General features: G+C 38.5%; 1 protein-coding gene across 3 annotated transcripts in view; it reads left to right on the forward strand.

Annotated features, from left to right (window-relative positions):
* Positions 1 to 2,154: 2,154 nt before the first annotated feature.
* The window catches only part of LOC135239390 (E3 ubiquitin-protein ligase UHRF2-like), a 53,025-nt gene continuing 32,903 nt past the window's right edge, over positions 2,155 to 22,276 (forward strand). Inside the window, exons 1-2 of one of the 3 annotated variants that reach the window (XM_064308007.1) lie at positions 2,155 to 2,495; positions 19,931 to 20,236. In XM_064308007.1, coding sequence (XP_064164077.1) covers positions 2,343 to 2,495; positions 19,931 to 20,236 — 459 coding nt within the window. In that variant the 5' untranslated portion in view covers positions 2,155 to 2,342. Of the gene's footprint in view, positions 2,496 to 3,419; positions 3,619 to 19,930; positions 20,237 to 22,276 lie in introns of those variants that run through there. The other 2 variants (XM_064308008.1, XM_064308009.1) reach the window with 2 other exon arrangements.

Raw genomic sequence — 22,276 nt, forward strand, 5'->3', positions numbered from 1 at the left:
ATGTTTAATTTCAATGTTCAAATTGGCACGTTCTTTCTTAACATTTCAGTATATATTATTGAGGAATTTCTATGCTTTTAGTGTTTTTTAGGGGATATGGCAAGTAACCACTAGAGGGAGACTTAAACCAAAACAAATTTGTAGCAGGAGTTTTGTAAAAGGACAACCAGAACAAGAATCCATCTATTTTTACAATTTCACTTGAACTCTATGTTGAAACAGGAAACATATCACTTTCTGTGGTCTGACAGATTATTCTTTTCTCTAGAATGTTTTGTTAACTGCTTTCTGTCATCATATTACAACCGATTCTAGATGGTGTCAATAATATTATTAATATCAATTCCAATCTATTAACTATTTGGTATTACTTTCTGTAGCTATGGCTCCCATACAGTGGGTTGACACTTACTGGTGGGTTGCAAGTGGTGTTTGGTTGGGCTTGTGAGATTGTATATAAAGCATAGTGTACTCACAGCAGTCAGACTAAACTCTACACATCTTGGTGTATTTTGGGAGAAACAAACTGTAATTTATTATTTTCTTTCATTCATTTAAGTGACTATACATTACATTACATTACAGGCATTTAGCAGACGCTCTTATTCAGAGTGACTTACATTGTATCCAATTATACAGCTGGATATATACTGGAGCAATGCAGGTTAAGTACCTTGCTCAAGGGTACAACGGCAGTGTCCTACTGGGGAATTGAACCTGCAATCTTTTTAGGTTACAAGACCAACTCCTTAGCATTATACTATGCTGCTTCATTTCAATTATTGTAGAATTCAATGATTGTTAAAGTAGTTTAACCAACTCATTTATTCTTTTGAATCCTTTATCTTTGTGCTGTAACTTTTAATAATCTTGATTTTAATATGATTGTGAGTTCTACATTGGATTGGATGCATTGATTTCAATTAAAATCATTCAGCTAAGGCATACCAAACTGGAATGGTGCTGCCTCTCCGTATCTCAGAAAATGATTACACCATACAATTCAACCAGACCTCTCTGTTCAGCATCCTCTTGCCAGCTGACTGTCCCATCTTTTCAAGCATTCAGCAGCCACCGCTTGTGGCCTTGACTCCTATCTGCCCTTGTCTGCCAATGGTGGAATGACCTTCACCAATCAGGCAGAAAGGCAAATTCACTTTTTGTTTTTGCAAACTAAGGGTCCAACTAACCCTTCTCGCTTTATTACACAGGCAGCATACACCTTGATGGATTATTTGTATGAAAGATTGTAACTTTGCATATCTTTTGCTTTTGTGGTGTTTCATCATCATGTGAAATGCAGCTCTGTATGTTTATTTGGCTAAAAGCATCTGCTAAATTGCCACCTTGAAAATTGCTTGAGGTTGAAAAATGATTGAGGTTGATTCACCAGGTTGCTCTGCCAGGCAATGAATTATGTGATTGAACTGATAGCTGTTTTTTTCTTTCTTTTTTGAATAATTAGTCAATTACATCCAAGAAAATATATTTTACCTGTGTTTAATTGTTTAATCTTATGGATTCTGAATATTTACCAAACTTCACTTTTACAATATTCAATTTTTTTTTTTTTTCAAATTCATGCAATTTAATAAGGGGTTCGACAGCAGGAATATGCTCATTACGTGGATTCTGGATTTAGGAAGTTACACACAATACCCTAGTTGGACAGAACATATCTGGAGTTCCTGAACTTTAGATTGGCAGTACAACCTGGTGGATCAACTTTAGAATTTGTTAGCTCTTGAGAACTCCTTTTCTGATTCAACGAAGTACAGACCAACCGTTTGCCGGTAATTTTGTAACCACTGTTAGGGCTTCTGAAGCTTGAGAGAGCAAACAACACTTTTACATTTGTTCCACGCATAGCAATGAATTGACATGTGACATCTACCGTTAGGTTTGGGAATTTTATTTCTGCACGTGCTGTTTGATTTTTCCCGCATTTTCAAAGAGGAATTGGTTACTGTTGCAGATAGCCTACGTTCATCTGTATGTTTTTTGGCAGTATAATTTTAATTAACAGTAAGGTTGTTACGCTAACAAAGCATTAATTGGGGAAAATATAACTTATTGCAAACTGCATTTGCGTTAGTGGAAATACAGAAAGGGGATCTGTGTCTTTAAAGACAAATTGGTGCTGGATTTTATTTCGCGAGATTTGCTTGGCGCCGTGACCCCATGTGAAACACCTCCTGCAATAAACACTCTCCCCTGCAGAGCTGCTCGCAATGGAGCACTGAACACTGAGCTTTTATAGCCATTTCCCTTTTCCCCACACCCCCACAATTGTTGAAAACTGTTTTAGATAACATTTTTAGAGATTATAGAACACGGGAACGATGTGGATTCAGATTCGGACCATAGACGGAAAAGAGACCCGCACCATAGAAGATCTTTCCAGATTAACTAAAATTGAGTATCTAAGGCTGAAAATTCAGGAGATCTTCAATGTAAGCCCGGAACATCAGCGGCTATTTTACAGGGGAAAACAGGTAAGAATGAAATGCGCGCACAGGGTTTTGTGTTTTTTTCTTTGTGCATTTTGTTCCAGGATTAAACGCTGCTAATGTTCCACACGGCGCTACAAGCTTCCTGTTTTGATGGGAGTTCGCTAGCTAGCTAGCTAGCAGCACTTGCGCAAGAATTAAGGGACGTAACGCTAGCTGGTCAGCTAATGCTAGCAGACCTGCTATTCACAGAAAAAGCTAGCCTCAACTGTTAGGTAACTAGCGAGCATAGTATTCTGGTAGCTTGTTAGGTAGCTATATTTCTAGCTCCTGCTTGAGGGAAATCATAAACTAGCCTTTTCAGCGACATGTGATGCTAGCCCTGTGATTGAAATGAAAACATGGCACAACGTTGCTTTAACCTTTTAAGATATTGCAAAAAATCAAGCTAACTAACACATATCAGCATTTAGCTCATTTTTCAAAGAACTACAGCTGGCTAACTATAATATGTTTAGCATGCAGTTTTATTTCGTGGAATAATATAAAATCTGCTAATCATTTCAGCAAGGTGGGTTTATGCTATAGTGGGTTCATGTGATTTTTTGGTGTATAACATTACATAAAGGCTATTTAGTTGGGTTACGATTGTTGCTTACAGCTAGCCTACATTTAATTGTAACATACGTTAAAGAAAATAACAGGCAACATTGTAACTGGATTGATTTCGAGAAAAATATAACACCTGAGGTGCTCGATTTTACCGTTTTACATAAATTGTATGTGGATTTCTGGTTGGCCTCCTCCGCACGTCTGGAATTGTGGCATGTTGTCTCTACGCTTGTAGTGTTCATTTGTTTACACTTATGAAGGATGCGTAACTGCACGTGCTTTGCCATCCAAAGCAGAAAAAAGGAACTGTTTACAAACCAGCGCGCTGATCGTTTGACACTGTCAACGTCACTGCACTGAACAAATGCTTGTGATTGTTGTCGTATTTTGGCTTCCTTGATTCGGGAACGTCTCGTAATTATCATGTAATGAATCGAACTTCATTGTCTGCATGCCATAATGTTAAGAGCGGTGCACCTTGAACGTACTGGAATTTTTCCTCTGGGATTACGTACGCGGCTACCTTGAGAAGTACGATGTGCGCACTGGAACGTCGGTGAGCTATGTTTTTTCAATGGTTATGTGGGTGGTGGTCGAGCTTCTTCTGTTAAGCGTTTTTACTGCGTAATCACTGGCGGCTTCTTGAAAGTGCACGGCAAGACAAGAAAACACACTGGTGTGTGATTCGTATTTTGGCCATCTTAAATACATTTGTGCTCATGCACTTTTGAAAAATGTTTCTGATAGATTCTGCACCTCAGCGAGGAAAATGTCTGTTCTGAATCTGATGTAAGTGTTATATAATATAGCAGAGCTCTATAATCCCTAAACTATGAGCTCAACCTTTTATAAAAAAAGAATTTATCAAGAGCTATTGAGTAGAACCGCGTGAGTACAGGCATATGTTATTTGTGTTTGTTCGAATGGAACAGTGCTTTCCCGAATGTATGTAAATGACTAAAATATGCTGCATTCTTTGAGCACTGAAGCCCAATTAAAATATCCATATGCATATTTTATTACACTCTAAGTTGAAAATGCAGGAACCATCCATAAATGTTCAAGTCTGATTGCTGAATCCATGTCACAATTTTGGTGCTAATGCTATGCTCAAACAGAGTTACGTTTATTAAAAAAAAAAAAATCACTCTGGGACTCCTGGGTTGCTTATCCCGTTTAGACACTGTTCTAGTGGGTGGATGGACTGGAAGGTCTGGTGTCAAATCCGGGCTGTCATTGCTGACTGTTACTGGAAGTCATGGTGGTGCATGATTGGTCATAGTGTCACCCAATGGGTGAGGAATTTCGCCCATGTCTTGTCATATACCAGCTGTCCACTTCAGTGAATCAGACACCCAGTCTTCCTTCGTAAGCTGCAGGACCTCCGAATCTGTGCCAGCTTGACTGGTGAAGTGTGAAGTGGAAAGAAGCAGCAGCAGCTGGCATCATGTGTCTTCAGTGGTCAAAGGAAGTTGCTGTAAAAGCTTGTAAGATTGGCTTACGAATATAATGGCTGATGAATTTTTAAATCAGGAGAAAATTGGGGTAAAATATAAAGAAATCCCCTTTTGTAGCTTCTGTGAAAATGGGTCCATGACCATGATGAGTCAAGTGACAAACAATCACCTATATTGTAATTACAAGCCGTCAGTTTACTTTACTAATACTAAATATATGTAATATATGCAGCCTGCAAGTGTTCAGATACTTTATGGAAGTTGTAGTGACTATGAATGTGTAGCTGACAGTCATTGATATATTACTTGTGTAAGTATGTTGAAATCATTTTAGCACAGCATACCATACATTAGACATGACTTAACAGAAACTGAGGTTTGAGGATTATCTGTAAATTGAAGACTGGTAGAATGTTGATATTAAGCAATTTCATGTATCAGTTTTTGTATTATATTAATTAGGTGTTCATCTGAAATTCAGTGTTGAAAGTGGACTTGAACTATAGCCACAATTTCTCAGACAAAGCAGAATTTTGTAAATACTGTATTTTTGAGCAGGCAGGCCATGACTACATTCACCTGTCACCATGAGCTAAAATTGTTTTGTTTCTGTCTTCACAATTTGTTGAAGACCGTAGAATGGCATACATCATGCAAGTAAACAATGGCACCCAAATGAAACGGGCTGTGCTACCTCTGTGAATGTCATTCCTTTGTATTTTGACCAGCTTAATTATTGGCATTCATCTCTATAACCAGCGCTACAGGACAGGAACAAAATTGCTGACAGCCAATTTAGTGATTTAGCAATTAAGGGGCTCTTTGGTGAATAGTGAAGGGTAAGTGTGGCTAAAAATATGCATTTTCACAACCCCCTGTGAAATGGATAGATAGGCTTATGCCTTACCACATTTGAAACATGTCATATGAGAAAGTTTCTGATTAAAAGAAGATGCGTGGCAAAAATAAAAAAAAATTGGAATAATTTGAATATTTGTTGAAGTGTGCCAGAATTGGGGGGAGATATAGACTGCACTGAAGAATTAACACATTGCATTGTGTCATTCTACAGGAATAGTGGTATTTGGAATTCCAGTATGTCTTGAAATGCATTTCGTTTTTGCCACTCAAAACTTAGGGTACATTATTAACCTTAATTTTACCTTAATGAATTCACTCATATGCCATCTTAATATATTTACATTGGATAATGATCTATAAATAGGCTATATGTCAAAGAAGTCTGCAGGTGCCTCATAAATAAGCCAACAATTGCCCTATAGACACCAAACCTCTAAACTTAGTGAAGGTAGGTGGTTTCTCATGAAAATCATGTCTACAGTCGTGGCCAAAAATATTGACACCTTTGCACCTTTTTCAGATAACTCTCACATTACTCTAATATCAGTTTATGTACTCCAAAATAAGTTGAAATTTAGAAGACTACTTCGTCTCCATAATTATTTATTTCACTATTAATATTACAAAACTTTGCTTTTCCATTCAGAACTTAATATATCTTTTCAAATTGGGAAAAAATGGTATTGACAAAAACACCCTAGACTTTTTTCTTCTGACCGTCGAGTAGTTGCTGTCTGAAACTAAGTGTTTTTTCTTTTTTTTAAGCATTTGATACAGGATACCGCTAGTAAAAAAAACATGCCACTAGTTGAATCAGTGTAGATCACCAGATTAAAACATTTGTAAAGTAAAAAAATAAGCATTGTTATATTTTTTCCGGAATGGTTGTGTGCTGCTTCGGTCACTGCGCAGGTTAACACATGACCCAATCTTCAGTGAAGTGGCGAGTTATAGTCACGTAAGACTAGTTAGTTCTTATGGTATGGAGAGAGGCGGCTGTTCCACTGCGTTCAAGTCATGCTGTGATGGTTTTTTGCACAACTATACATCGCACAGGAGTATATTTAGACTCAACAAATGCCAGTAGGTCCTGAAACCTTTTACCATGCTTAGGGAGGAGCATGTCTTTTGTGACCATTTTAGAAAAGAAATAAATCTGTTGTGGTTTCAGCTGGGCAGCTGCCACACTGATGAGGTCACAACAAAGTTGGGTGCTTGTTTGGTGAGGTCCCCTGGCCTCAGATATTTGGTTCTTAAGTGGGTTAACATTATAGTTGTCATTGTGTGGTATGCAAATTTGGTAGCACATATCTTGCTCAGAACAGTGTTTTTGGGTTTTTCAAAATCATTCCACACGCAGCCCTCTCTTGCAAGCTGGCCATCTTTTCAGCGGATTAATTCTGTTTTATCAGTGTCTCACCTTACATAATGTAAAAGATGGAACTGTACATATGGCTGTTGAACACTCTGACAACAGAAAAAAAGAGTAAATACGGTAAAAATCCACTAACTTTAAAAAGATTGCATGGCTACAAATAAACTGGCAAGTAGCTTATCAAGAAGTCAGAGATTGCCATCCCCTCCATGCAAAGACATTTAGACTACTGTTAGAGGCAGCGCATGGGTTGTTTAAAATTGCCAGCGTAGGCTGCCCTTGCTCATAATCCACATTCAACCCCTAGCCCCTAGTAGTTCCCATGGAGTGCCCTCAGTATTATAACTTGCTGACATCACATCGAGGGCCACTCACAGATTTTACAAAGAACTCTGGGATACCTTCTTCAATATGAAGCCTACATTGTTGCTGGCTCAATCATTTTTGTTGTCTATCACAGAAATATTTTTTTTTAAATTTAGAATTGTATTTGTATTTTTATGTATTTTTAAAAGGCTCTAAATACTATTTGAAAAAATATTTGGTTTACTAGGAAAGTATTTATTTAAAGGAATGTATTTTTAAAATAATTTTAATAAATCAGATCCAAAGTATAATGTGTAAATGTATTTGAAATACTTATATGTATTTAACTACATTTTCAAATACGTATTTGTATTTGACCCAGGTCTGCTTGAAGTGCAGTATCATTGACGACCAAATTGCACAAATAAATGCAGGGACCATTTCAGATTTTTAGGGGTGGTTTTTTTGTGTGATTTTTTCTATAGAAGGCTTAGGCGGCTTGAAAAAAACATTTAGGCGGCCCACCTAAGACATTTTAATGCAAGAAAAACCTTGACTATGCCAGCGAAGAGGTAGAGGATTTGAATTAGTGTTCTCTTTTTACTTACACTGTAGCAAGTTCAGAGAGTCTGAGTCCAGTCAATGAACTCTCGGCATGTGCATGTGGTTGTCTTGGATGATTAAGCGTGGTTCATTACAATGACAGCATCACTATTTTGTCTAATTTTACACATGACAAACAATGATTCATTGTTTTGTTTTCCCCACTACCTGATTTTTACCAGGTAGCACTTCATCGTTTTTGGAGGGAAAGAACTGGCATAATTAAAAAAAAAAAAAAAAGAAAAGAAAAAGTTTATTTTTTTTAGGCTAATCTATTCCCAGTAAACCTGAAAAGACAATTGCCCCTAACCATTTGTAGAAATTTGTCTACTCCATTTTGGTGGAGTCTGTGGCACATCACTGAGGATGCACAAGCAATTGAAGGAACCTATTCCAAACTTGCAGATGAGCTTACAATGCTACAGTTGTGCGGAAGGCCATATCTGTGGTAGGAAACTTCCAGTACAGTCATGCTGAAAAAGCCACAGGATTCAGGCAGCAGAAATGTGGAGGCAGTACCGCAGTGTGTCATCTTGTGCAGAAGACCATTCTTTGAGGCTTGTTAATGAAAATGTAGGCCCGTGGTGTTTTCTTCCTTTGCCACCCTAAGACTTGGGTAGAAAATGTACCTTGTCCGTAGATGAGTAGGTTGTATCATGAACCTAGAGACACCAGATTTAGAACCTGTTAAATAAACTGACGTCCTATTGAATTCCTGTGAATGTTCCCTGGATTGAGTTTGAATTGCCTACCGATCTTAAACTGACCTTTAGTTCTTATTTTGTTTGTGACTCAGTATACTACTTGCAAGCATTAAATTAAGAATGCAGTCCTGAGACCCAAATAACGTATTTTTCAGCGTCGCTGCAAAGATCTAGATTCGGTTTTGTTAATTTCATAATTTCTAGTTTGGCATGCTGATGTATGCGAATTGCAAATATTTTATTATGATGAATGCACTTAAATAAGAGATATGTGTGTTGGAGGGCTCTTTGGTTTGACAGAAAGGTTTTAAATATGCTTTTGACATTTGAATACATCATTATTAAATACATTTTGTGTTTTTTCCAGTTTGGGGAAAAAAATAGTGTGTCACATTTACATGACACACAAAGCTTGTGGATTCATACTCAAAGCAAACATGAACATGGATGCCCAGTGATGTCACTACGCAATGTGAGTGGCTCATGTGGGCTCAGTGAGCACAATGAATTGCCACTTTGAGCACTTCCGCACTTGATCCTGATCTCGAATTTGACTGAGCCTTTGGGAATGCCTGGCTCAGCATTGTTTACCAACTTGTAAAGCATTCCAACTTCCCCACAAAAGGGGGACAGCACTGTTGTGTTGATTTTTGGATGAAGCGATGCAAGCACAATATCCTGAAAATTTTTTCTGGAAAATAAGATTTAGCCTAGTGTGGCAAATGCCAGGAAGTAATTTAAGTTATTCCTTTACTGTAAATAAGTGATGTATTTATGGATTTTATTTTTTTGAAAAGATATTTAGGGTGATGCATTTCTAGAATGTTTTTAAAATGTTTGGGCTTATATGCTAACGTAAAGCAGCTGTCATTTTAGAGTTGGAAAGATTTACAAATCAGTTTGATTGTAAAGCACAGGAAGCTTACATTGGTAAGTTTCCCATTAGAAGTGTGAGTGTGAGCCAAGTTTTTGGGAATTTATCAGTGCTGCATTGACACTGGATCTTTGTTTTGGTTCATTTCACTAGGGGCATCAATTGCAGATGACTGCCTTTTCTCAGTGTGACAACAGACTGAAAGACAATGATGGGATCCGTTATATTTGTTTTTTGGACATGTATTTTTGACAGTGTACAAGTATCTTGGGAGTTTGCACCCTATTTTGAAATAATTTTTTCATCATTTATCTGTAGAAATAAATCTCAAATTCATCTGAGGGAGTGGAAAAATGTGTGTTTTGAACAGAAAACAGAAAAAGTGTTTCCTGTTAAGCCATGAAAACATTTGGAGGCAAACAAATCCAATCCGTTTTATCAGTGAAATACATTGAAAACATTGAACTGGCTTAATGTCACTTAAAGAAGAGTACCTTTATAAGGCTTGTGCAAAAATATGCGGTAAAAATGAATAAACATCTAAATTAAGTCTTTAAATAATATTAATAAAAAAATATATTAATAAATACAAACAGAATTCTGCCAGCCATAAATTGTCCTCTTCTGCAGTGTGCTGCTGTGGAATGGGCCATTTACAGATTAAGATGTTTTGCTAAATGTTGAAGCGTTGAACGTGCGTATGACTGCCCGAATGAGAGCTGCGGCACTGCTGAACCGTGGTATGTGAAGTGTGTGTTTTCCTCTCCTCTTTAATGACAAACGTGCTTTTTGAACTGGTTGAATGCTGATTTTTTTTTCTGGTACGTCTGTGCTCCTGGGTTGGGAGAAGGGGGGGGGGTGATGGGGGGGGGTGGGGGGGGTGAGGGATTTCCACATGTGAAGCAATTTGAAGAATGAGCCGCGTGCTGTAATGTATTGCCGGGAACAAAATCCCTTTCAAAATGGCGCCGTATTTTTCCTGCTCAGGGGCCTGACTTTGAGCCCAGCTCCCTTGTGTCTGTAAATGGTCTTCGTCGCATTCACCTTTTTCTGTTATGCACGTCTGAGGGTACTGTTGTCGTACTGTACAATGTTTTTCAACCTCTGTTTTCGCTTGTAGCCTCCATTTTCTATGCACATGGGCACCTACTGCTATTAATGCTCTCATTATTTGCCTTTCTTTCTGATTGTCTAGTTTTCTATGGCTCGATTAATATTGATTTGCTAAACATAATAATGGAGTCCAGTTGACAGAATAGCAGTATGTTAGAGTTTGTAAAATAATGGAATGTTTTTAAAACAGGTGCTGCTTAAAGTGAAAATATACTACCATTTCGGTTCTCCTTTTTTGACCACATGCTGTTCTGACATGCAGTAACGTAATATTCACTTATGTAACATAAAATATGACATTTTAGTAGTAAATGAAGTAAAACTAGTGTCTTGTTATTGATATTAACAGTCGGGTCCTGTTGGTTTTGTTGCATCTATATTTAACATTTCAATTAGCAATTTAGTTTCATTCCTAAGTTGGATATGTCTGTTACTGTATATTCACAATATTGCTATAAATGAAATAAAGCATTTCTGCAAACAATCACAATAGGCTGCAAACAATCACAATAACAGTATTAGTCATATGTCTTCCGGAGCAAACATTATGTAAAATGCTGCAGAGTACTGCCGCATTTAAATGTGGTGTGCAGTAAAATAAAATATTGTGCATAAAATATTGTGCTCCAAAAACCGTGGTACATAAATATTAAGATTTTTTCCCCCTTTGGTCCAAATTAAAACAGACTCCATAGTGATACATTGAAAATAACAGTGTGATCCAGTAACTTTTGTATTGAAAGGGCTTCTCACCATACAGATATAATTAATTAAACAGTGGAGTGCCGCAGAACTTTTAGCAAAGAGGCTGACGGAAGGTAGATTTTGGAGCACATTATCTCTAAGGACCCGGATGATCGAGTGAGGCTTTGAATGGCACCCTTTAAAGTGGAGGGAAATGAAAGAGGCCTCCTAAATGCTTTGCCAGTGTGACTGTTTAATTTTGTTTGTGGCAAATAAAAGCACTGTATACCAAATTATCGTTTAAACAATTGGGGAAAATTCTAAATGTTACTGGTCTCTTTTGATTGAAATGCAATGTTTAATCCTGAAATATTTAACATTCCTACTTTATTATTATACCATTTGCTTAGTTCGTACTTTGAGATCAGATCGTTAGAGAGTGTCATATGAAGGTGGATAAGTATTTTAACAATTGTACATTGTGAATGACAGTATATCATTGGGTGAGAATAAAATATTGTTGAATCAAATATGTGCTCATGATTTGTAATGCTACCTCTGGAAGAAATTCAGCCACATTCGGATTCAGCCATGGCCCTGTACTGCATCAGGAGACAGTGAAACAAGCCATAATTGCTACTGCACCCCTTTAACCAGTGCTGTGAATCTGTACCATCTTTGTGTGCGCATCCCTGCGTCTGTCTGTCTGTCTGTCTGTCTGTCTGTCTGTCTGTCTGTCTGTGTGTGTGCATGTGCATGTGTGCGTCTGTCTGTCTGTGTGCGTGCGTTGTGTGTGCGTGTGTGTGCATGTCTCAGAACTGGTTTACCGAAGAACAATATGAGTTGCGGCCATGCATGATGACGCCTTACTCCCCCCTTGAGTGCTGGCTGGTTCTGTGATGGTCGTCTTAAGTTCAGCAAGTTGGATGGAGCGATGGAGTCAAGTTTCAGGGCGCAGTGCTCTTTTTAGCTAGTTTATGCAGAGGCCAAACCGATCCATTTACTTTGCAAAGTGATGTCACCTTTGGACAGTATGTTTATATTCCATGTTAAGCTTAATACAAGGGAAAATACAATACAAATAATACTGTGCAATTGTTGTAATAATTAAAATAATGTAATTATTAGCTACCTGATTTGCAAGTCTTCTGCTGTGAGTCTCTGTTTACTCAAACTCGTAATGTACATTTTGGAATTCTCATTGCTGGCTAAGTCACTGTACCCTCCCAAGGTACCTCTGGTTAGTACCACTGCACTTACGGTCTTGTGGTACTTAATTTTATTGGCTGTGTGAGGAAAACCAAAAAAACTATCAGAAAATACTGCTCAAGTCTTTGCTCTGTTGTATGTCCAGGCCGTAAGCAGCTTTGATTGCATGCCTGTCTTCGGTGTATTCTGGTCTACCCCTGTTTCCACGAGGACTCTGTTGGCCTCCCAGGGTTAAAGTCCATTGTTGGTCTCAAGCAGCTCAAATGTGTGTCCTGGATTTCCACTGCAAATGGATGATGTGGCCGCAGTGGTGGGCAGCTATTGTGCTCTCTGCTATAGCATGTTCAGTTCTTCCGTCCCATTTTTCCGTAATTAAAAATGTTGCAGAATAATGCTGTTTTATTGTTGTTCCATACTGTTTATGTTCATCTGGTGAAATGGCCAGCAGGCTGCGCTTCTGGCTTTAGAGGTCGAACGTGGCCATTGATGTGGAATAAATTCACTGCGACAAATCCAGTGATGTAGGGGTTTTGATTAAAAAAAATTTTTTTGACCATTTTAAACATAAATCAGAATTTTAGAATTTTTTAATCAACCCGCCATATAAATGTGTAACGACATATTTCAATGAATAATTTTTGCAGGTATCATGTAAACAAGTTCCTAGTTTAAACAAGAAAGGTCATTACAACCATTCCCACCAGGAAAGATAGGCTATATGGATCAGAATGGGCGTTGTACCTACTCTTCTGCAGATTTGGAGAGCTTGATTGCAGTGCAAGATGTCATGGCATCTGGTTTCAGTTGTGTTGATTTCAGTTGTGTTGTGATTAAATGATGTTTGCAGAATTGTACTGAAGACTAATGGCGCTTCATTATGTTCTTTTTCCCCAATGTTATTCTCCTGGACTATTGAGCCTGGTTTTTGAATTTTTGTGGACAGTAGAAATATGTATTATGGGAGACTAGTTAAAGACTGAAAGTGTTAAGTTAAGTTAAGTTAAGTTAAGTTAATTTAATTTTAACTTGAATAATTCTCGGATCAGGAAAAATGTATATGCCTTTTTTTATGTACTACTGTAAGGAAAAATAAATACATACTGCAGAATTAAGTAAATTCCCCTTTAATAAAATTCTTAGAATTTGGTTTTGAATTTTCCCTAAAAGGTTAAATACATTTATTATAGTTGTTAAGTGCTGTTTTAAACATAGTGGATTAGGTCTATAAAAGCTGCATTTACATTCATTTAACAATCAGCAGGCACATTTGCCTGTACAGTAATAGAAAATTATTTTTTTAAATAGTTTTGTGTGCCTTGTGGAATTAACTGGGTTGTGGATGTAGGAATTTTGATTTTGAAATTGAAATGCTGCTATGAGAAAACATCATTTGTAAATTGTGATTTTCTTCTTCCCAAGGATGCTAAGTGAAGATTTAAGCAAGTATTTCTGGATTTTCTGATTTAACCTAATTAAGGTTTGTCTCCCAGGGACTGTTGTTAGATTTTGCCTGGTTAATATGAATTCCTGAAATGTATGCTGTTCATGTTGTGTATGTTGTTGTTTAGCCTAGTTTATGGAATTTTACATTCATCATAAACAAGCTGTGTGCGTGCGTGCGTGTGTTAAAACCAGCTTTTTCCTCATAGATTTTTAAGACCATTGAAGTTGTACTGAACCCCATGATTGTGCCAGTCAAAACCACCCAAATAAATGATTCAGCCTGTCTTACCCACCCAGTGCAAGTACTAAGTAAGCAGGAAAGAGAACAAAATCCTTGGCGCAAATATCATTTCATGCCATCTGCGCCAGTCCCAAGCCCAGCACTAACCAAGAGTCACTATTCAGTCAGTCTTTCTGCTCCCTCAAAATATGCTCCTACTCCAAATTGTCAGTGTCTGTTTTGTATGTTCATCCGAACCGTATGCCTTGAGCATTACTGCTTTTTAGAGGGAGAGAGAAAGGATGACACAGTACGTAACACTGTAACACTGTTTTTTTTCTCGCACTACACGCAGCAACTCGCTGAGTGCAGTGTTAAGGAAACATTTCTGTTGTATTGAATCCCCAAGGGACTACAGAATCTCACCTGTCTTAAATATGGAAAGGAAAATTTGATGATAAAATGTAATTATGAAAAGCTGAATTTGTCATACTGTGCAACCTCAAACAGAATGATGGGTCTGCTACCTCCCCTTATAAACCACATCGCTCTGTAATATGATTATGAGTCTGCATTAGAGTCTCTGCTTACACGGCTCAATTTTTATTCCTTTTGCTATCATGTTTTTTGGGACTGTGGTTCTCTTATTTGTGGTTCTGTCGAGCCATTAAAGCATAGATGTGGCCAATTAGTCATTACTGGGCCTGACATGTCTTCAGTAATTGGGAGTGCTTTTCACGTTACCTGTTTGACAATGCGAGGTGGTGCTGCGTTTGGAACCAAGCGACAGACGCGTGGAGGGTCAGCAGGAAAAAAAAAATACCACGGTTGTTGTTTGGCTCGGTCCTCCAATTACTGAGAAAGAATGGAGTCTGTTAGAAAAGGGATGTATACATATAAATAGGTGGTGTTCGGTCGACAGCGATTTCGGCGTTAGCGTTGCGGGCTGCTTTGGGGGTGTAGGCTGTTGATTAGAAATGTGACCTATTTTTTTTTTTCTTGCTCCCTTCCGAGACGGGAGGTGGGGGGAGGGGTACTCTGTGTCTGCTTGAGCAGTGCGGGGCGTTTCCTGCCATATCCCAGCATTCCCTGCCGCGTTCAGCTGCGGATTTGTTCTTCGTGTTAATCTAGCCTCGGCTCTACCGATTTGGTTTGTTGCCTTGGGCACAGGCATTGCACATCTGTAATGGCGCTCACCTATACACTCATTAGCCGAACCTTTTTGTCCTTTGTTAAACACTGAATTCTTTTACAGTCATAAGAGACGTGGCAAGAGCCAGAGATTCAACTGAACACACCAGTCAAACACACAATAAAATCACTATTTTTCAGCAGTAAGGCACATCATGTTTGTTCAATTCTGATGATAGCAATACAGTTGTCAGATTGTGAAATATTGGCATGCTGTAACATCTATGCCCCTGAAACCACATTGTTTGTTTTTATGTCTTTATCAATTTTTTTAAATGAAACTTAACAAAGGCAAAATTACAATGAGTATAATGTTTCTGTAAAACAAATATGACCAATGAAACGATACATTCTGCCTATCCATGGAATTTTGTTGTAACAAAGTGAAAGCAGTAGCTTCATTTTTAAAGCAACAAACAAAACAGTCAACTATGTAAACATTTGTGCAACAATTAATTTGCTTGCATTATAATTATTAAGTACAATATTGTTTTTGTATATTAGACACCATTATTTGTACTGACTTGCAAAGCTTAGCCCTCCATTATATGTAGGCTAAATGTAATGTGTAAACATTAAATGTGATTCTTTTTTACTAACGTAATTTGTAAGAGTACAATGGCAGTGTCACACTCATTATTTGAATCTGAAACTTTCCAGAGACATTTCTTTAACAATTTCAGTTGCCAATTGACAACAAATGCCCTTTTCTCTCTAAGCCTAACTGATCTATGTTTAACAATCATGCACTTTTGTGATGAATATTGAGGTAATTCTAATGAACATGATTCTAGTTGAGGTAGTGCTACTTACAAGAGGATTAATCACATGACCACAACAACCGCAAGATATTGATATTGTGATGACCCCATTCTCTTGGGATGTTTGCGAAGTTCTTGAGCTGTTCACTTGTCATTTGAGTAAACCAGCGGTAATATGAGGCGGTTTTGGCTCTGACATTGTACTCTTGAGCCGGCCTGATTTGCTTGAGTAAACGTGCACTTTTTAAATTGATTATATGTAAAAAGCATGCACGCTGTGTAAATCGCCCGGGACAACGGCATTTAGTAAATTCCTGGAACATAAATGTACTGTGCAGAAGCAGTTTGTAGCTTCTTTTGTGGGCAGATTTACTGACTAGATCTGCTATGTATTTTACCAACTGAACCACCATCTTGTGATGCTGTACTGGGCCCCGCTAGCTAATATTAGAAGCTAAAGTAATGAGTATCCAAATGCTGTGCAATTGGCAGGCCCGTTTTTTGCATTTCAAGGTAAAACAAAGGAAAGGTTCCCAGGATAGGTTCACATCCAATTAATGATGCCTGGAAAATCTTTGATTGCCATTGCCAATACTTGTGATTTTAGGTCTGGTAGTGGAAAAAAATTCAAGCTGAATGCTTTTTTTTTTTTTTGTCATTACTGTAGTGTGCCTACTGTAACTATTGTCATGCTTACTTTAGAAAAATTCTTACCCCCTTTACCATAAGTTATTTCACATACTGAAATTTTATTCAATTTAATACCCAATCATCCCAGTTCTACCTTGTTCTCCCTTGCCAAACAAAATAATACAATGTGATCCACCATATAGTTCCCCTATTTCATAATGCAGAAATTACAAAGTAATTTATCATTCAATGCCACACCTAACTGTACACATGTGTATGGGCAATTACATTTAGCATTTTCACAATTTCTCAAGGAACATTGTATTAAAAGTATTTTAAATATTTTTGGAAATTAAAAATTGAAATGATTTGTAACATGTTAATATGCACTTTAAGGTTTTTTCAAAATTACGTATGTATAATTGAGAGAATATATGCATAGAATAATTCTAAAATATGTATATTCATATAAAGTGAATGACAGCAACAATAAAAATATAAAAAGGTAGGATGTAAAAGAATGTAAGGCTCTAAAAACAAAAAATTGCTTCTCAAACGGCATTTTGTTGTGTTTTGGGTAGAAAGTGAGAACTGTACGAAAACACCCCTTTTTAAAATCCTGTATTCTGTAAAATCACAGGCGAAGATACCTCAGTGCTGCTTCACTCACCAAAAGAACATATTGCGTTTTGTTGATTGAATTAACAATGTGATTTTCTGCATGGCTGTGAATGTGTCTGTCCTGTTCTGCAGAGACACGCTTGAGAGTGTGGCTGTGTGGCGTGCTGCGTCTTTTATAGGACGCTGTTTACATGTCGAGCCGCGGAGCTGCTTCGGGAACGCTGAGCTACAGAGCGTTGGACAACAGAGGTGGCAGGTGAAGATAGGAATGTTCTCATGACTCTAATCTGAATTTCATGAGTGTGTAAAAAAAGGAACCTTGTGAAATTGCGCTCCGTTGCCGATCATTTTGAGGTGTTCCTTTCCTGTGCATAGTAAAAAGGTGTAAAGCTATAAAACGCTTGGGAGCAATGGAAATTTCTCTCCGTAGGCGAAGGGGATAAGGGAAGTGTGGTCCTTTTATCGGGTGCAGCACAATGGTCTTTATCCAGCGTGTGCAAAACCAATATTGCTAGCAGTCCCTGATTAATTTAATTAAGCTGCAATGAGAAGTTTAGCTTTGAGGATTTCGGGATCATTTTGAAACATACTTTGAAACATGATCCTTTTAAGTTCTTCTTCTTTTTTTATGAGCAGAGCCATTTTACGAGACTGAGGAACCAGTACTGCTGCAACATGCAACACTGTTTGAGGAAGGGGGGCAAATGGAGGGGAAAATGTTCGGCATTGGTTGCTATAGCAACCACCACAATTTATTTATTTATTTATTTATTTATTACTTGAGCGAAACGCAGTGGAAGACCGAATCATTCACACATATTCTTAAAGTAGGGGGGGCGTTGACTTTGAGCGGAAAAGGGTACGTTGTGGCCCGGTCATGCATTGTGAAGATCAAGGACAGCGTTTTCAAAATGCCGTAGGAAGACGTGCTCCTCCTTAGCCGGCTTCCATGTCTGTCAGTTCAGTTGTGTTGAATAGCCACTTATGGAATGAGAGAACAAATGAGTAGAAATTGATTAACGGAACAACAGAAGTATTACAACATAAACAAGTCAAAGTCTGGGAGAAAAAAACTTATGCAATTATAAAAGAATGACAAGTGCAAAAAAAACCATAACAATATTGCCACACAAGTACACAGTTACAACACTGCAGTGTACATTTCTCTTTCTGTAGAGATTTTGACATTGCTTATACACTCTGTTTATTTGGATTTGGTTGACACACTTGGGATATGTTTAAAGCAGGATTACATTTATTTAGCGGACGCTTTTATCCAAAGTGACATACAAAAGTGCATATCATGGTCATTGGACAACTACAAAACACAGGTTCAATAAGGTATGATACTCATTTCGTACAGCTATTTCTAGCCAAGAACACAGTTCAGTTCACACAGTGAACACTATTCTGACCTAACTTATGCCAAGCCGAACTAGGAAGAAGAACAAGCTATAATATTAGGACAAATACAAATTACAGAAAGTGCTGGAATGGGGGTACATGTAACATGAGTGTCATGAAAGGGGGGATTTAAAGTGAAATGATACACAGAGTGGTGGGAGTTAGTGCAGGTATAGTCTGAAGAGATGCGTCTTCAGACCACGGTGGAAGATGGATAGTGAGGCAGAGGTTCGAAGAGGGACGGGGAGTTCATTCCTCCACTGGGGAGCTAGGGTGTAGAAGCTGTGAGATCCCTTGCTCCTGCTGATTGGCTGAAGCTAGGCAAGTACAGGTGTGGTTAGTTCTTGGATGGGATACGTCCTGGGAAAACCAAGTTGCTGCTGGAATTGGTGTTTGTCATCCAGCAGGGGGCACTCCTCCTTCTGGTTGAATAATCCTCAATGCCCCAGTGCAGTGACGTGGACACTGTGCTGCAGGAGATGCCGTCCTTCAGATGAGACGTTAAACTGAGGTCCTGATCTCTGTGGTCATTAAAGACCCCATGACACAAGGAGTAGGTGTCCTGGCTAAATTCCTAACCTGGCTCTCTCAACCTGCCACCTAATCATTACCTGATTTAATTGGATAAAAATGATAATTTCCCTCTCCACCTCAGCTGGTGTGCGCTGAATGATCTGGCACAAAATGGCAGCCATGCATCACCCAGGTGGGTGCTACTTATTGCTGGTGGTCGAGGCGAGTTTCCCCCTGATCACTGTAAAGCACTTTGAGCATCTGGAAAAGTACTATATAAATGCGATGTTTCGTATTTCATTTTATTTTATTTCATTTCATTATTACAGTTACAACCAGTAAGGTTTTGCAAATGCATCACAAATGTCAAAATAAAGGAACGAAAACACATTTCCTTCCATTTAATTGCCTGAAAAAAATGTGTAGCAAGAAATGTAAGACGAAAAATACAGGGTTTCAAACCTGGTCATTTGGAATATTTTAAATAAATCTCATGATTTCTTTTCATCATGACGAGTGTAGCCAAGCTTCTGTACCTTCTCTATGATAACCAATTAGTATGTTTCTGGGAGGTGGTTTTCTGGCATCGTTAGCTACTTTTGAAGGCTGGAGGTTTTTAGTGGTGTTCTCCATAGTCACACCATGGACCTCACATACCTGCATGTGAAGTTTGTTTTTATTTATTTTCAGACCCCATGGTTCTTTCCTGGCACTTGATGGAGATCTCTGCGCTCGACAGAAACCATGTGTCTCACATGTTTTATGGCATTTTGTGTGTTTTGATAATATCATGCAGATGTCTGCCTATCCGTGTGCATCAGACTCGCTCGCGCTGTAAAAACCTCTCATAAATGCTGGTGTAATGACTGCTGGTGTGTCCCGTCTGCTCTTTTTCCCAGATGGAAGATGGCCAGACGCTGTTTGACTACAACGTTGGCCTGAATGACATTGTGCAGCTGCTCATCCGCTCCCAGGCTGACCCACCCGACGGCCCCATCCCAAAGGACTGTGAAGGCATGGCCTGCAGCTCCGCGCAGCCCCCCCTCACCTCCACCACCACCATCACCACCTCCATCACCACCTCCACCACCACCTCCGCCGCCATCAACAACAATGGATCCAAGACCTCCAGTCCTCCACCTGACAATCAGCCCTCAACCTCCACTCGCTCGTATCTCATAGACCCAGGCCTTGGGAAATACAAGGTGAGTGTGCATTTGCGTTTCCGTGTGTGTGTTTGGTTTGGTGAGTTTCCTGCGCAGTCATTCGCCAATACAGCTAATGTCTGGCTCAAGTAATGTGGTAAAATAGATTACACAATAGATTGTGCCAAGTATCCAGAAAATCTTGCTGTCGTCCAGATCTTGTATGATTACAGGCTTCGTCTTTGTTACCAAAATCAACCTAGGACCTTGATTGATGTAAACATTCATGTGTATTCATACACCGTCCTTTGTGTGCAATGAAACATGAACGGTTCAGCTCTGTAGGTTGATTATGTTATGGGATTCCCCACTCACTCCAGTGTGTAAGATTATTACAGGCCGGAAAAATGGGCATGTTACTCACACAAATTAATATGCAGAGGAGACATTATAATCTGTTGTACTTTACTAGTGTTCTCCAAAACTGTGAATAAGCCTGAGCCAGTTCTGAAGAATTTGCCCTGAAAAACCAAGATAATCACAGTTGCATGACAGGGCAGGGATGGGGTGGGGTGTAGACATGGGACTTTCTTTTATTTTCCTATTATTTGGACTCAGGACTTTGAACATATTGTGTTACTTGCAAACAATTTTCAAATCAGTATTTTGCAAAGGAATAAAATTTTGCTGACAAATAGAAAACACTGAATCGTTACCTACACTGGTTAAAAGCAGATGCATTTCTTATAGAAGTGCACATATACTATCTATGTATTTATAATATATATATATATATATATATTGTGTGTGTGTGTGTGTGTGTGTGTGTGTAAAAATATAAAAAAAGTACTACTGTGTTTCCCACAGATTGACAATTTATTTGTGATGGTCGACTCAGTGTTATGTGTTTGGGGGGATAGTTCACACAGTGAAACGAGTGTCAGCTGTATGTCAGTTTGACATTTAAAAGAAAAAATAATGAATACGAAAGTATAGTGTGTTGCTTATAGAAATAAGCAGATAAATACCAAAAAATATTTTTGGGTCGGGGGGGAAATCAATTTGTATGGGAAACACTGATACTACCTGTTAATAGTGTGGCTAATGTGATCTTAAAAGTTTTGATTGGGACACTAACAATTCCGAAGACTGCACGTCCTGTAAAAGGGCTGATCATATGTTTTTTTAAACAAGGAATGGAAATATGCCTAAAGTCTCCCCTCTGTTTAGGGAAAATCTTAATTTTTTTTCTGACACAAAACTACCTTACCGCACCGTTTTTTTGTTTATTAGCAAAGAGTTCGGGCTCCGATGCTTGTGAGTTTGATTTGGCAGGCCTCTCCGAGAGCTCTTTCACACCCCTTGCTCCGTTCGCCATCTCCATGGCAACCTGCTGACACAGCATCCAGAGCGTTTAGCTACTGTAACCGGTGCGTTTTGGGTGCCAGGGCCTGGCAGCCAAGCTGGGAACTGTGAATGGCTGTCATTTCCTGTGTGCCCTGGAGATCCACTCAGCTGCATGCTGCCCTGGGCTCTGGGGTGAAGGCCTTTTTAGAGTCAGACCTGTGCAAATGGCACATAAGCTACGAGAGCTGTGACCTATTCTATTTGAGTCGGATGCAAGCTTAAATTGGGGTCGGAAGTAATTTTATTGTGTCTGAGTTCTGTTTTGTGCACCAGGTCAAATTATTATTATTTTTGTACATGTTGTTCCTTTTTTAATCTCTTTTTATGTTCTCCTTTGAAAGAGGATATTAGAATAACAATGCCATTTCCAGTTTACTGAGCGCTTTGTTGCTTAATTAAAGTAGACTAGTGATTTTTTTTTCTTTTATGATTTTTATCTCAAATGTCAACCGACTTGTCTTCACCACCTAATAAACACTCATCTCTCAGTGCAGGTTCATTAACGGTTTAGGAAGCGTGAAAAAATATAACGACTTTTTCTCATTAGACCCGCAACTGGGATGTTCCCTCTTCTGGCTCAAGTGGCAGTGTATTCTCATGAGCATATCATTTTAAAAGACAATTTGGCCCTTTGTGCTTTAATGTTACAGAATATCCCTGAAAAGTATATGGTTTGTTGTAGTCTGTTTGAAA

Source organism: Anguilla rostrata, chromosome 14, assembly GCF_018555375.3.
Source record: "Anguilla rostrata isolate EN2019 chromosome 14, ASM1855537v3, whole genome shotgun sequence".
Lineage (NCBI taxonomy): Eukaryota > Metazoa > Chordata > Actinopteri > Anguilliformes > Anguillidae > Anguilla > Anguilla rostrata.